We start from the raw sequence: 13,349 nt of genomic DNA on the forward strand, positions 1-13,349 counted from the left end.
AAGGAGGCATTTCTATCTATCCCACCACATTTCCAGGCAAGTTTGGTGGGAACACAGAAAAGGGCCTTTCTGGCTGCTCCTATGCTTTGGAACTCTCTCCCTCAGGAAACTAGGCAACATGATCTAGAGCCCATTAGAAGGCTAATAATTTGTGCAGTGTGAAAGAGATCCTGGCAGGCCAAAGATCTCCTATGCTGTGTTCTATACCAGCGGTGTGAACATGTTGTTGCCTGTTCATTTTCAGTATAGTTTCAACAAGATTACAGGGCTTGAAACTCCCACAATCCTATCTTTTTAATATGTGCATTTGTATGTATGTAAGAGAGAAGTATTGCTTCAAGTTCCTATGAATGTATGGTTGCCGATTCTGTTCATAATAGATTTTCAACAAGTGTACTGAATCTATTAAATGCAATTCTCCAATGTGGAGGTAGCTGACTAATATGTGTGTGTGTGTGGGGGGGGGGTATATGTTGTTTTGTTAGATAATTAAACTTTAGAAACGTAAAGGTTTGATGCAGTAGGATTGAGCAAGTGACCCTTCTTTGCTCTGATTAATATTGGATGCTGTGGAGTCTGCATAGACTTGCTACCTCCACCCTCCTCTGGCATGTCAGAATTGCTTTTGTATTTCAGTGTTGGAAAGCAAATGCTAAATGGAAAAAAAAGGAAGAAGAATGCTGGCGGCAAAACAAAGCAAGCTGCCCTCTGCCTCTCTTGTCTTGTCTCAGGTTGTATCAATTGGCCTTTTAAGGAGTACTAGTTTATAGCTATGTACATTTTGAATTTTCAGCATAAACCTTTGGCTATTAAAAATATACTCTTCCCTCTTAAGAGCAATAAAACCAGCAAGCTTTTGAATGGGAAATAAATCAAACTGACTTAAAATGGTATGCCAAGACCAAAATAAGGAACAGCCTGATGCTCCAAGTGAAAATAAATGGAACTCATGTTGGCGGCACACTTTGAGAATCTGAACTGAATCTGTTGGTTTTTATTTTTATGCACAGTGATGGGAACTAGGAATTCAACTGCTGCCAACCCTTCCTAGGGTTGGGACTGGGAGGAAGGAATCTGTTCCAGCAGTGGCTTCTGGGATTGAAAGGAAAGGAGAGAGAAACTGCAGCAAACAGCATTAGTTTTCCCTAAAGTGTTTATCTGAAGAAGAAACGGGTGCCTCTCACTATGGCCTGGATTTTCCAGTTGCACTTTGGAATCTGTCTATGGGCAACTGTGTCTCTCTGTGTCTTTGCTGGATCTTGGAGGCAGACAGGTAGGAAGTGAATTTTCACTGGAGGAAATTCTACCTAGTAATGATGTACTACTAGGGCTGGCTATGGTTACTGGAAAAATAATTTGCACTTGGGCATCAGTAAATGGTATCTAATTCAGGACTCAGGCTACTGGGTTAAACTTATGAAAGGATTGCTTGCTGTGTCTTTAGCAGCTTGTATTACACTTGGCAAATGCATGCTATTTCTGCAAATACAGGAGCATCAGAGCATGTCAAAATTACACTGTTTACTACAACTCTCAGAATCCTCTAGTTAGCATAGCTACTTTGTTTCCCCAACCTCTCTATATATAGTGTAGGTTCAGTGCATCCACCAGTCCCCTCCCTCATGACAACCACAAGTATTTAAAGCACAGTGGACTTGGTGTCAAGTGGATTTCATAAGCCCCAATGAAAGCAAGGGGAGAACACAGTATTTGCATGTGGCATATAGGCACCCTTTTTTCATGAGGGAACCGCCATCATTGCCATTTGTTTAACGAATTCAACAGAAGAAGCCTCTGCCAGCTTGAAGAGCAAATTGGCTGTGGGAAGTTAGCTTTTCCAACCCATATTCATCTGTCAAAAGCACAGAACTTTTGAGCATGACATAAAAAAAATCAACTTTCTAATTTGCCATTGCCTCCCCTTTTTTTAAAAAAAACCCATTTGTATGCATAGCTTGTCATGCTTTTCAGGAAAAACAAAAAACAAGTGTTGGCACTGCCCTCCTCTTTAATACCTAGAATAAACCTCTCCTTTCACGTAACTCCCTCACACACCTAGAATTCAGAACATGTTAGCATCATCTGGGAATTTTCCAGCAATTTTAACAGGAGAGTTGGTAGATCTGAGAAACCTGGCAGAAGCAGATGGTTAGTGAGAAAGCTATATATATTTCTGCAAATTGGCTATTCTATTTCTATGTGGTACATCTCAGAGCTGTAAAAATCACTTTGGGAAATATAGCTCCCAGAATCCCTAGCCAATGTAGGCCCTATACAGATTGGTCCAAAAGGGCAGGCTGTGAGCGGAGTCAGGGCACAGCATCCTGACGCTGGACTGCCTGATTCCGCCCCCAGGGCGTCATGATGCTACACGCTGTTCCAGACGGGGGGGCTGCATCATCATGGTGTACCTCTGGCACTACATTCAGATGATGCAGTGCTGAAGGGACACCATATAGCTGCACTGCTGTAGCTATGGTGCCCTTTGGATGGCACAAAAAGGAACTGCTTTTTGCAGCTCCTTTTTGTGTCCTCCAGAGGTTGGATTGGGGCCATAGTGTGAGGTTGCCACGCCCCCGATCCAGCCCGGGCGGTCTGTATAGCCCCATAATCATAGGCTTTAATTTTGGGACCTGACCTTGGGCAAGTCACATGCTCTCAGCTTCAGGGGAAGGCAAACCACCTCTTAACAAATCTTGCCAAGAAAACCCCAAGATAGGGTTGCCTTAAGGTCACCATAAGTCAGAAATGATTTGAAGGCACAACAACAAATCTCAAAGCAAGCTCTGCTATTCTAATGCACTCTATACAGTACTACCACCCCATGTTCCAGTGTCTGAATATTTTTGGTCATAATATTTTCAGAAAATAGCTGGTTGGTTGGTCTCATTAATTATAATCTGACATTCAGCTGTTGAAGTCAGAGGGGCAACTTCCTATGTCTGCCAGTGACAATTGGGACATAAAAATATAGTAGCTGCAATTCACATGAATGAGACTAACAGAGCAGCAACTCTGACATCAGACATACTTGTTTTCCTTTTATTTTTAGAAAGCAACCATATTCTATCTTTTTTTCCTGAAAGACTGCCTGGACTATGGTGGGATACAGACCGCCCCTTTGTATTGAGGAAAAAGAAATGCAGCTCCAAATCATGCTTAATTCCAAATCCCAAACAGCTGGCTTTGGTCAAAGAGCCGGCAATTTGGGTGGAGACACAGTTTTCCTTGAGCAAAAGTGCATGGTTTCATCCTCTAAGGGATCTTCTATGTGCTTTTTTCATCTTCCTTGGGGAAAATTACTCTAGAATGAAATGCTGAAATCTGTTGACAACAGGAACAGTTACAGATTATTCAGGACTGGTTAGCCAAACAAATACTGTAGTCCTGAATGTGAATTTTAGAAAGTACTATTCTCCAGCCTGAATGAACAGTATTCTGGTTTTCTTCTGTCAGTTAAGTAATGTAAAATGTTGTTTTGGTCTCTTTACTGAAAATGTAGATCGGGTGTTCTCACATGCTCTTTGCCTTCATCACTGGTCAAAAAACCCTCTGTGCTACGATTCTCATAGTTACTGTCTGTCTTTGGACATCCCAGTAATGTACTCTAGACCTGTGTCTGCTTGCAATGGCTTAAAATATATTGGCACAAAGATTGTGTCTCCTTGTACAGAGTGGGGGTGCATATTGTTCTCCAGATGAGATGGGCTACAGCTCCCATCAACCCTAGTCAGAGTAGCCACTGGTGGAATGATGGGGGCTGCAGTCCAGCAACAGTGTGAGATAAGAAACTTGTTGAGCTTGCTTTCTTTGGAATGTGTGTACTGTGCCAAATGATCACAAGTTCATGGACAGTCCATGTCCTAAGTGCACTGTTGCTTAACCTACCAGTGAAAACACCAGCAAATGGCTGGGATATTGAGGCATCTGCTTCACTCCCCGCCTTTGCAGCATTTTTTATGCCAATCAGTTTAAAAATAGTTAGAATTATATATGGTATAAAAGCTTTGCTTTTTTGGCATGTTAGGTCTGCTATTTTTGCATTATCTTCAGTGCCTCCAACAGTGCTGTTGCTTTGAAAATAGAACTTCCTGGGTTCTGAGCTTGGTGTCTGTCTCATGCTGGGAGGTAAACATCCCATGACAATTGTAATGACCATATATTGTTCTTCATCCCTGCCCTATAAAATATGACCTGTTAGTGCCTCTCACATGCCTGAGCAATGTAAAGGAAACTGGATAAAGTGTTGGTCATTACATTTAAAGCCTGGCATGATTTGGGTCCAGGTTACCAACAAGATCACCTTCTCCCGTACAATCCATCCTGTACATTCAGGTCTTCTGGGGAAAGCCAGGACTAGATTGGCAATGGTTTTCCAGAGGATTTTTTCATCTGCTGCCCCTAAACTATGGAATGACCTGCCAAAAGAGATACGACAGTTGAACATGCAGACTGCTTTCGAAACAGCATTAAAGACACATTTCTTCCAGCAGGCCTACCCATTCAATTTTAAATCATGACTTTTAATCTGTATATGAACTCTTATGAGTGTATTTTAATGATTTTATAGTATTGTATTTTGACTGTGGGTTTATATGTTTTTAATTGTGTTTTGTATTTGAAAATGCTGTACCCTGCCTCAAGCAGGAAGAGTGGTGGGAAAGAAACAAAATTTATTATTATTATTATTATTATTATTATTATTATTATTATTATTGGGATAATGGAAGCAGAAAAGAAGATAACTTGAAACAAACATGATTTCATCTAAGCAGCTAAATTTATAGCTTTACAGTAATACCAATTGATTTTTTAAGCTTGTGCGTTATAAAGTACAAAATCAGAGCAAGAACATTAAGCACAGACACAACAAAATAACAGTTTCCATAAATCGCATACATTGTAGGGATATAGCAATGCGGGGATGTGGACATTTGCCTCCTCATAAGAATTCTGCCCAACCAAATGAAATTTCTAGCATTGCAGAGAGTGAGATGCTGAAAATCACTCACACCTAGAAGTCTCATATTTGCTGCATTCACATTCTCTTGTTCACTTTACCTGCCCCTTTTCTTTAACACCTAAACTGTAGTTACAAATGGTCACCTGAACTTGCTGCAATGCTATACATTTGAAACTGAAGAAAAAATTAAATATGCGGGCACAATTCTTATTTGGGAGGATGCCACCTTCATTGCCCCACCTGTAGTTACACACCTGATACAATGACTGGGTTCACTGTTAATATACTTGAATACCAGTATACAATAACATAAAACACAGGAATGTTTTGATTTTAAAACAGACTGTATCTCTGCCATTATTGTGAGCAAAACATTTCCAAATTGTTTCTGAAGTCATTCCACGAAGCCTGTTATCTGTATCTATCCATATCAAGCTCAACTTCATGGTGTGATTGAGTTTACAAATCAGGCTGGGTGTAATACCATCTTGTGTCTTGCCTGTAGCCAGCATAGCATCTGAAGCAGTTCAGTTGCTGTGTGTTGAGTGTGGTCATGTTAGAGCATTGGCCAGGGAAGATGCCAGTGGAAAGAAGCTTCCATCCTTATGAGAAGTCATTCACAGCCCGGTGTACTCTCACCTCTGTTAGATTGTACCTTTCACTTACAAAGCTGGGGCAGCCAGAATGTAATCAGCAATGACAACTCAGAGAAAATTTAGGAAACGGTGGGTGGGGAGGATAAGATTGTATCCATGAGTCTGCGATCTTGATGAGGTAATGAAATTTGTTAATTTTGTTACAAGGAAATTAATTAAATTAGAATTGAAAATTACATTACAGATTGAGTTTCCCTTACCCAGAATTCTGAAATTGAAAATACTCAAAATTCTACAGTTGTCCACACAGACAGTGACACCTTTGGTTTCTGATTGTTCAGTGTACACAAACTTTGTTCCATATACAAAATCATTGAAAATATTATGCACACAATTACCTTCAGGCTATGTATATAAGGTACTGTGCATACAAAACATAAATGAATTTCATGTTTAGACTTGGGTCCCATCTCCAAGATCTCATTATGTATATGCAAGTATTCCAAAATCCAAAAATTGCAAAACATGTCTGATCCTAAGTGTTTTCGATAAGGGTAACTCAATCTGTATTACAAATATTATATTACGGTGTTAACATAATAAGGTATTATTTACCTCAGTTTAATTTCTTAAGTAACAACAACTGTCAAACAAGAGGAAATCAGAAAAAGCTATATATACAGTAGGCTCAATGATACTCAAATCTCTTTAAATACAATGGGTGTGGTATTACATAAAATGTAATACATAAAATGGCAAAATTAAGATTTGCTTTTTATAATTTCTATATATTTTAAAATATTTCAAAGCCATGAATGGTTGAATTCGTGGATAAAGAATCCATGGATATGGAGGACCAAGTGTACAAAGGAGATGGGTTGAGTGATATTATTTATTAAAGACTGGTAACGTACCTTTCTTTCTTTTTGAACCACTGATATAATTTTTTATTATTTTTGTTTTCCAGATGAGCAGTTCCATGTCAAGGATACTGCAGACACAAATGTGGGAGAGAATGCTGATGTCATATTAGAGGTAATTTAACAGTAGCTTGGAGCAAAAGATGAGGGAACCCAAGAGTACTCAAGGGCATGGATCTGCTATGTACAGAACCACTTACTGATATGCCACCTCCAAATTTATACCACTAGCATCATTGTAGCTCCAGGGCCTGCAGATGCTCCAGATAAATGTTTTGTTGGGGTGGGGTGGAGATCATGGACTTAATAGGGGACTGTCAAATTAACATTTTGTACAAGCAACTCTGAGAGCCTTTGTGTCTGAAGAACAAGATATAAATGCTATAAATAAACAGTATTATTATTGGAAAGTTGCGAATGGGATTCTCTAGATGGTAACATAAACTGCTGCACTCTGTGTTGAATAAGGCTTGCTACTTTTGAGAGGTTTTTTTTCTTTTGAGTGGGACCTCAGGGTTATGCCCCTAACTCCTGCCCTAAGGTAACCACTTTAAGTGGAATAGTGTCATATCACAGTTACTGTGTAATCCCTTCTGTTTATGGAGAAATGTGCCTACACCAGATGACCACCATGCCCACAATAAAAGGTTCCTACAGGAGCTGGCTGATGTTACCCAGTGGTGGCTTCCATGTCAGTAAAGTAGTGAATTTGATCCATGTTTTAATACAAACTTTAAAAAAGCTGTCCAAGGTGCTGAAACTATCCCCCAAATACATTCAGCACTTTGGAAATTCACTACCCTACCAGCTGCCAATGTTGTATCCAGTGCTCAAAAGAATTATGCTAGGTGATCTATAGCACTGTTACTCAAAGCAGTGGTCTGTGGACTGTGGTACCAGTTTGTGAACTACTGACTGGCAATTCACAGCAGGTTTCCAGGAAAGAAACAGTCCATCAGCAAAACTATAGTGTCAGTCTCTGGCACATTCAGGGGGAAATTTTTTTAGATAATTTTAGAAGTACTGGTGTTTTGTAGGATGGGTTGATCTGTGAGGTCGTAAGGTCTTCAGTTTTTACACAGATCATTCTATATTTCGTAGCACCAGTTTTAACACCTGTTCCATATTAGCCACGGATTTGAGCTTCACTTTTACTTTAGACCAGGGAATGATGCTTCAGAAGGGAATCACTGGATCTCCCAAGAAACACACTGTTTTTTGCTTTTGTAAACTAAGGCCCACCAGATGGCATCCTTGGGCTGTGTCTAAACATTAGATTGAAATACAGCTGGCTCTACTTTAGGAAAAGGAAAGAATTTAATCATGTGGGTTTGCATGAAAGAGGACAGAATTGTTACTGAGAAGCCAACATTTACATTGACTACTTTTGTTTGGCAGCATTATTTCCTAAGGCACTAGCTTCCATCATTCTGGGCTAGGATTCCCTCTTTATTTCTTTATAGTCTCCCTGCTCTTTCTGTTTTTAGTTTTCCCCCTCACATCCTCTCACATCTGTGTACAAGACACTAATCTCTTTCACACCCACACATTGGGAGATATATTCAACAATTTATGGGGCATACAATAAATTTTCAACCCACTAGATAAGAGATGGGCATTCCAAGGAGGGACGTGATGCAAATGGGCTTAATTTAACCCACTCCTTTAAGCACATTGCCCTGCCATGATTTTAAGAGCTAGAAATGGGAACAGAGGAAGCTATTCTTTCTAAGAATAGGAATGATGTTTCCACAAAAGCACAATTTCTGTTTTGTTGTGAACAACACTGTCTCCGTGACTGCTTATTCCATCTGCAGTGCAGTACTCATCCAGCCTAGGCTGACAGAGAAAAACTTGAAATTTGAAAATGAATCCAGTCTGTGCAACATGCTTGCAGACTGATGCTGGAAGGAAAAAGTGAGGAGCTGGATAAGAAGGGAGGGTATAGGGCTGGAACAGAGCTAACGTTAATATAGCCTAGACAAGATTATCTATTTATTTCAGATTTTATTCATTATATGTCAGCACCCAAAAACCAGTCTCAGATGGACTGGTGCTACCAAGAACGGTACTCAGGGACACTAATACAAAGCAGGTTTTTACTAATTTCAGGAACTCTTTAACACAACCATCTGCTTCACTATATGACAAATTCCATCCTTCTGGTCACAATTAGCTAATCTGCTCTGAGCAAAAATGTAATTCGTCCCCCAGGCATGAATACAGAGAAAACATCCCATTTACCTGCACATTTCTGTTTGTTCTATTTTAGTTACTTTGGGGAGGGATTGAAATTATGGCCAATGATACAATCAAGATTGAAGATGAGGAGCTGGCCTCCCTGCGTCCTGCAAAGCGGTTACTTCGGATCCTTCAGCATGAGATTCCCAAAAACCCAGCTGGGATTGAGGAGCATCTGGACTATCTCTCCCAATCAGACATGCCTATAACTCCAGAAGAATTTGAGCAGCTTATCTTCACCACGGTCTATTGTGCTTATCAGGTTCGCTCCATCCAAGGCCTGGAAAAAAACCTTTGGATCAATCTTTTCTCCCAGCTGGTCATTGAAATAATCCGTGAGCTCTGCAAACAATTCTGCCCTAAAGAGTCTGTGGATTCTGTTCAGCACCTAGCCTCCAGGCCTTTGCAGGATATGCCTGTCTATATTAGCGCATTAAAGAAGTTCTATTGGTCTAGCCTAGCCATGGCCCAAAGAGACCAAGGAGACTCTCATGTTTAAGGGCAAGTCTTGGTCTTACAGCTCTTGTTTATGCAACGTAATATGTAAGAATACTTTTTAGGTTCTTAAATCTCTATATCATTAACCAAGACTGCACACGAGAGTTTCCCTTCCTGACCCTAACCCCCTTTGGTCTTCCACATATGTTGCACTTCCATCCCCAGAACACTCAGCCAGTGTGGACAATGTTCAGGGGCTCTGGGAGATGATGTCCAAAGCATGTGGAGGGCCAAAGTTTGATTGCCATTGGGCTATCAGACAGTATTTCCTATTTCTTATTGGAAAAATGTTGTGCTGGGGACTGGTATTGGGTTTCAGATGAAAATGGGACTGCATGCCCCTCCTGCATGGTTGTCATCAAAGACAGAACATATTTACATATAGTAAAAATTATAAGAAAACAAATTCATATTAAACATTAGGAGGGGTCTGTGAATTGTAAGAATGGTTCACTAGTGGAACAGTTATTGGTTCTTGCTAAGTAATCAGCTGTTCCATCAGTGAACAGCTCTTATGGTTTTCCCTGTAGGATATGCAAAAAGGAGGGAGCTAGACTAAGGGTTCTTTTGGGATTCCTTCCATGTTAACACTTTCTTCTTGTGTAATGGAAATGGCTGCAGGATGTCTTACGCAGTTGCTCCTCAAACTCCACTGTATTAGATAAGATGTACCATATTTAACATCCAAGATATTTGAAGGAGGGACATTTCTCTTCTGCTACCTACATTCTTAACTACTGAAGATCCCATGAACATGCCAACTTGCTCAGCTGCATCTATTGCAGGAGATGCTTTGTGTGATAAATGAGTTATGGATATCTTCACTGAATGTGATATCAGATTTTTATAAGAGCTGAATTTTGAATGTATTGTATCTGTAAGGATTAGTTCACATAGTTTATAAACACGCACATATGGACACACATATTTCAAGGCAGGACATTGCATATATTCAACCAGAAACCTGCTGCAAACTATTAAAGATTTAAAAACATGAAAATATGAACATGTGATTGTGATTGTATAATCTTAACTGAGAAACATCTTTATCTATGGATTGCTTTTTGAACTCAAATCACTCCTTGTTTGTGATATATGGAACTGGATTTTAGCAGGTACTCATGCCAGAATATTCCCATTGTAGCAAACTTATATTGGTCAGCATTAGTTGTTGTTATTATTTTGTGCCTCCAAGTCATTTTTTACTTATGACAACTCTGAGGCAACCCTATCATGGACTTTTTATGCCAGAATTTGTTCAGAGAGGACTTGCCCTTGCATTTCTCTGAAACTGAGAGAGTGTGACTTGCCCAGGGTAATGCAGTAGGTTTCCGTGACTGCACAGGGATTCAAGCCCTGGTCTTCCACTGTCCTAGTCCAACACTCAAACCACTGCACTATGCTGGCTTTCTATTGACCAGTATAAAGCATGCAAATTAGTATTACATGTAAACACTGAAACTACAGTAGAAGCATTTAGATCACAGACAAATTCAAACGAGGTGAGTCTCTTTGATTTACTGCCATTTTTAAAGTGCTATTGAAACTAGGCATACCCATATACAGGTCCAAACCCTAATCAAATCTATTCCATTCAATCTGCTTTGGAGGCAAATGACCTCTCTGCTATAGACTGGCTCTGCAGTCATACGGTGTCTGGAATCCTGTTGGTCATTTGTACATGCTTAACTTGGACGTATGGAGTCTTACTTTTGGATGGCACACAAGCAGCTATTCACTAGCTCCTTGTACAGCATCCAAAACTTTCCCCTGGAAACTGAGGAAGGGGGCAGTGATGTTAGTGCTGTGAAGTGCTTGGGAGAAGGGTGGTAGTGGAGGTGTAGGCTATTAAGAAGCAACCTATTTTGGCTGCAACTGTAGTTGGAGGGAAGAAAAACTAGGTTATTTTCCCTATTTGTCAGTGACACTGGATATAAACACCTGCATAGACACAGATACACAGAGACCATTAAGTTTAATTGGCAGATCAATCCACTAAAACTGTTTATTAATCAGTATAATTTCAACTACTGTGCCATTTAAGGCATGGGTAGGAATCATGGGACTCACCACATGTCATTGGACTGCTACTGCCAGAATTTCTTACACTTGGCTATACCAGCTAGCAGTGCTGAGAGTTGTAGTTCAACAATGTCTGGAAGGCCGGATAATTTCCACTCTGATTTAAAGATACTTGTTTGTTTTTTGTTACACTTTGAGGCCTGGAATAAATAATGGGATTAATTAAAGATAGTGTTTTCATTTGACAATTAATGGTATGCAGTTCTTCCCTTTTTTAACCGTATACTTCTTTCAGTATTTATATTGGTTTGGCAACTTGGGAATTTATTTAAACGAGCTGGTCTTTTGTAAAATGGCAGACAATAACTCAGCTAAATATCACTGACATATCTAAAAAGCATGCTACTCTTTACTGGGAGATCCTAATAAAATAACCATCACATCAAACATACCAGCCCGCCCAGTAGTTTTTGTTTTAGGCTTTATTGAGTTCCTTGTTCAACCACATTTGTTCTTTCTAAAGAAGCTTGCTTTGCTGAAGCTGTTACCAGGTTCTGAATAACGTGCAGAGAGAGAGAGAAAGTATACTTTCCCATAAACTCTCCCAGCATTATTATAACACTTCCTTATTCACATTTCCTTTTACTGACCTTATGTCTTCTACTTCCCAAACTACCTCATGCTTAATGCTTTAATCAAACAGCAATAATGAACGAACACACACATTACCCTGCAAAGGTCATTCTATGGATGAATGGGAGAAACAACAATGGCTCTGCAGGCAGGACACAAACGTGCAGCATAAGGAATGCACTGGACATACAATAGCATGCTCTTGACACTGTCATGTAAAGGGTGGCATCCGTCCAGGATATGCACCAGAGTCTGCTGCATCTTAATTTCTTTTATGCTCTTTCTGTGTTGACATTTAGAGCCTTGATCCTGGAGACATGTTGGCATCTGGTGGTGGTTTTGGCTTAGTCTCAGGATAGATAAGGAACCCAGTGAAGGTGATGTACTTTCCATGGTTGCTATAGGCACCATAGCCATCATGCTGGTGGCTGTAGAGCCAGACAGTATCACCATACTGCAGGGGAAGCATAATGCTTTGACTCTGCATCTCCCGCCTTTTGGAGTGGTTGTCATCATAGATCATTGCTTGAACTTCATTGTGGTTCTTCATCAGTTTGACTGACATGGTCTTGAAAGGCATCTTGCCAATGGTGAAGGAGAAATAATAGGCTCCTGGAATACGACATGTGAAGATGCCGCTTGAGAAGTTGAAATCTTTCCCAATGTTCACAAACTCTGTGTCAAATGTAATCGGCTCATGCTGGGTTTGCTTCTCATCTGACCCCAGGAGGCTTTCAGAACGAGCAGCAGAAAATGCTGAGCGAGGATCCTGTGATCTGCTGGGTTGGTCGGAAAGCAGGTGTTTCTCTGAGACTTCATTCTGGTTCATGGACAGTTGCTGAAGGACATGAGGAGGAGGCCCTGAAGGTTCACCTAATTCCTGGGAGACCACTGTGTTTTGAAAATAGCTTGAAGTGTCAGGATAGATAAGATACCCATTGAAAGTTGTATAGGGGCCCACATTGCTGTAGAGGGCATATTTGGGATCTCCATGTAAACGAAGCCAGACTGTGTCACCATAATCCAATTGCAACATGGCACTCTGGCTAGCCACTTTCCTCTCTTTACGGTGATGTTCATCATACACAATTGCTTGCACTTCATTCTTGTTTCTCATCAGCATGACCGACAAATTTTTCTTGGGATATTTCCCAACTGTGAAGGAGAAGTAATAGGCTCCAGGTATACGGCATCGAAATAACCCAGCTTTGGGATCAAAGTCACCACCGATATTCACATAGACTTTATCAAAGGTGATCACCATTTCAGTGCTTCCTTCCATGCTGCTGGTTCGAGCAACCGAGAAAGCAGAGCGGAACTCAGTTCCAGAATCAACAGGGAAGCCATATACCAGGAAGCAGGCCACTTGGCATAGGAAGCCAATGAAAAGCTGAGCTTTCAGTTGAGTTGTCATATCTGAAAAAAGAAGGGGGGTGGGGAGGTGTAAGAGAAGTAATTTTAGTTGAGGTGTTCTAA

The 13,349-nt window shown here is 40.4% G+C and overlaps 2 protein-coding genes across 3 annotated transcripts in view; one reads left to right on the forward strand and one right to left on the reverse strand.

Moving 5' to 3' along the window:
• Positions 1 to 1,095: 1,095 nt before the first annotated feature.
• Positions 1,096 to 9,219, forward strand: FAM180B (family with sequence similarity 180 member B). Its single transcript, XM_042459797.1, has 3 exons — positions 1,096 to 1,273; positions 6,527 to 6,594; positions 8,752 to 9,219. Exons 1-3 carry the CDS (start codon positions 1,186 to 1,188, stop codon positions 9,217 to 9,219), a joined length of 624 nt encoding a protein of 207 aa, XP_042315731.1. The 5' UTR covers positions 1,096 to 1,185.
• C1QTNF4 (C1q and TNF related 4) overlaps positions 4,759 to 13,349 on the reverse strand; it is a 33,806-nt gene continuing 25,215 nt past the window's right edge. Inside the window, exon 2 of one of the 2 annotated variants that reach the window (XM_042445298.1) lies at positions 4,759 to 13,289. In XM_042445298.1, coding sequence (XP_042301232.1) covers positions 12,169 to 13,287 — 1,119 coding nt within the window. In that variant the 5' untranslated portion in view covers positions 13,288 to 13,289 and the 3' untranslated portion in view covers positions 4,759 to 12,168. Of the gene's footprint in view, positions 13,294 to 13,349 lie in introns of both variants that reach the window. The other variant, XM_042445299.1, reaches the window with a different exon arrangement.

This window comes from Sceloporus undulatus, chromosome 1 (genome assembly GCF_019175285.1).
Source record: "Sceloporus undulatus isolate JIND9_A2432 ecotype Alabama chromosome 1, SceUnd_v1.1, whole genome shotgun sequence".
Lineage (NCBI taxonomy): Eukaryota > Metazoa > Chordata > Lepidosauria > Squamata > Phrynosomatidae > Sceloporus > Sceloporus undulatus.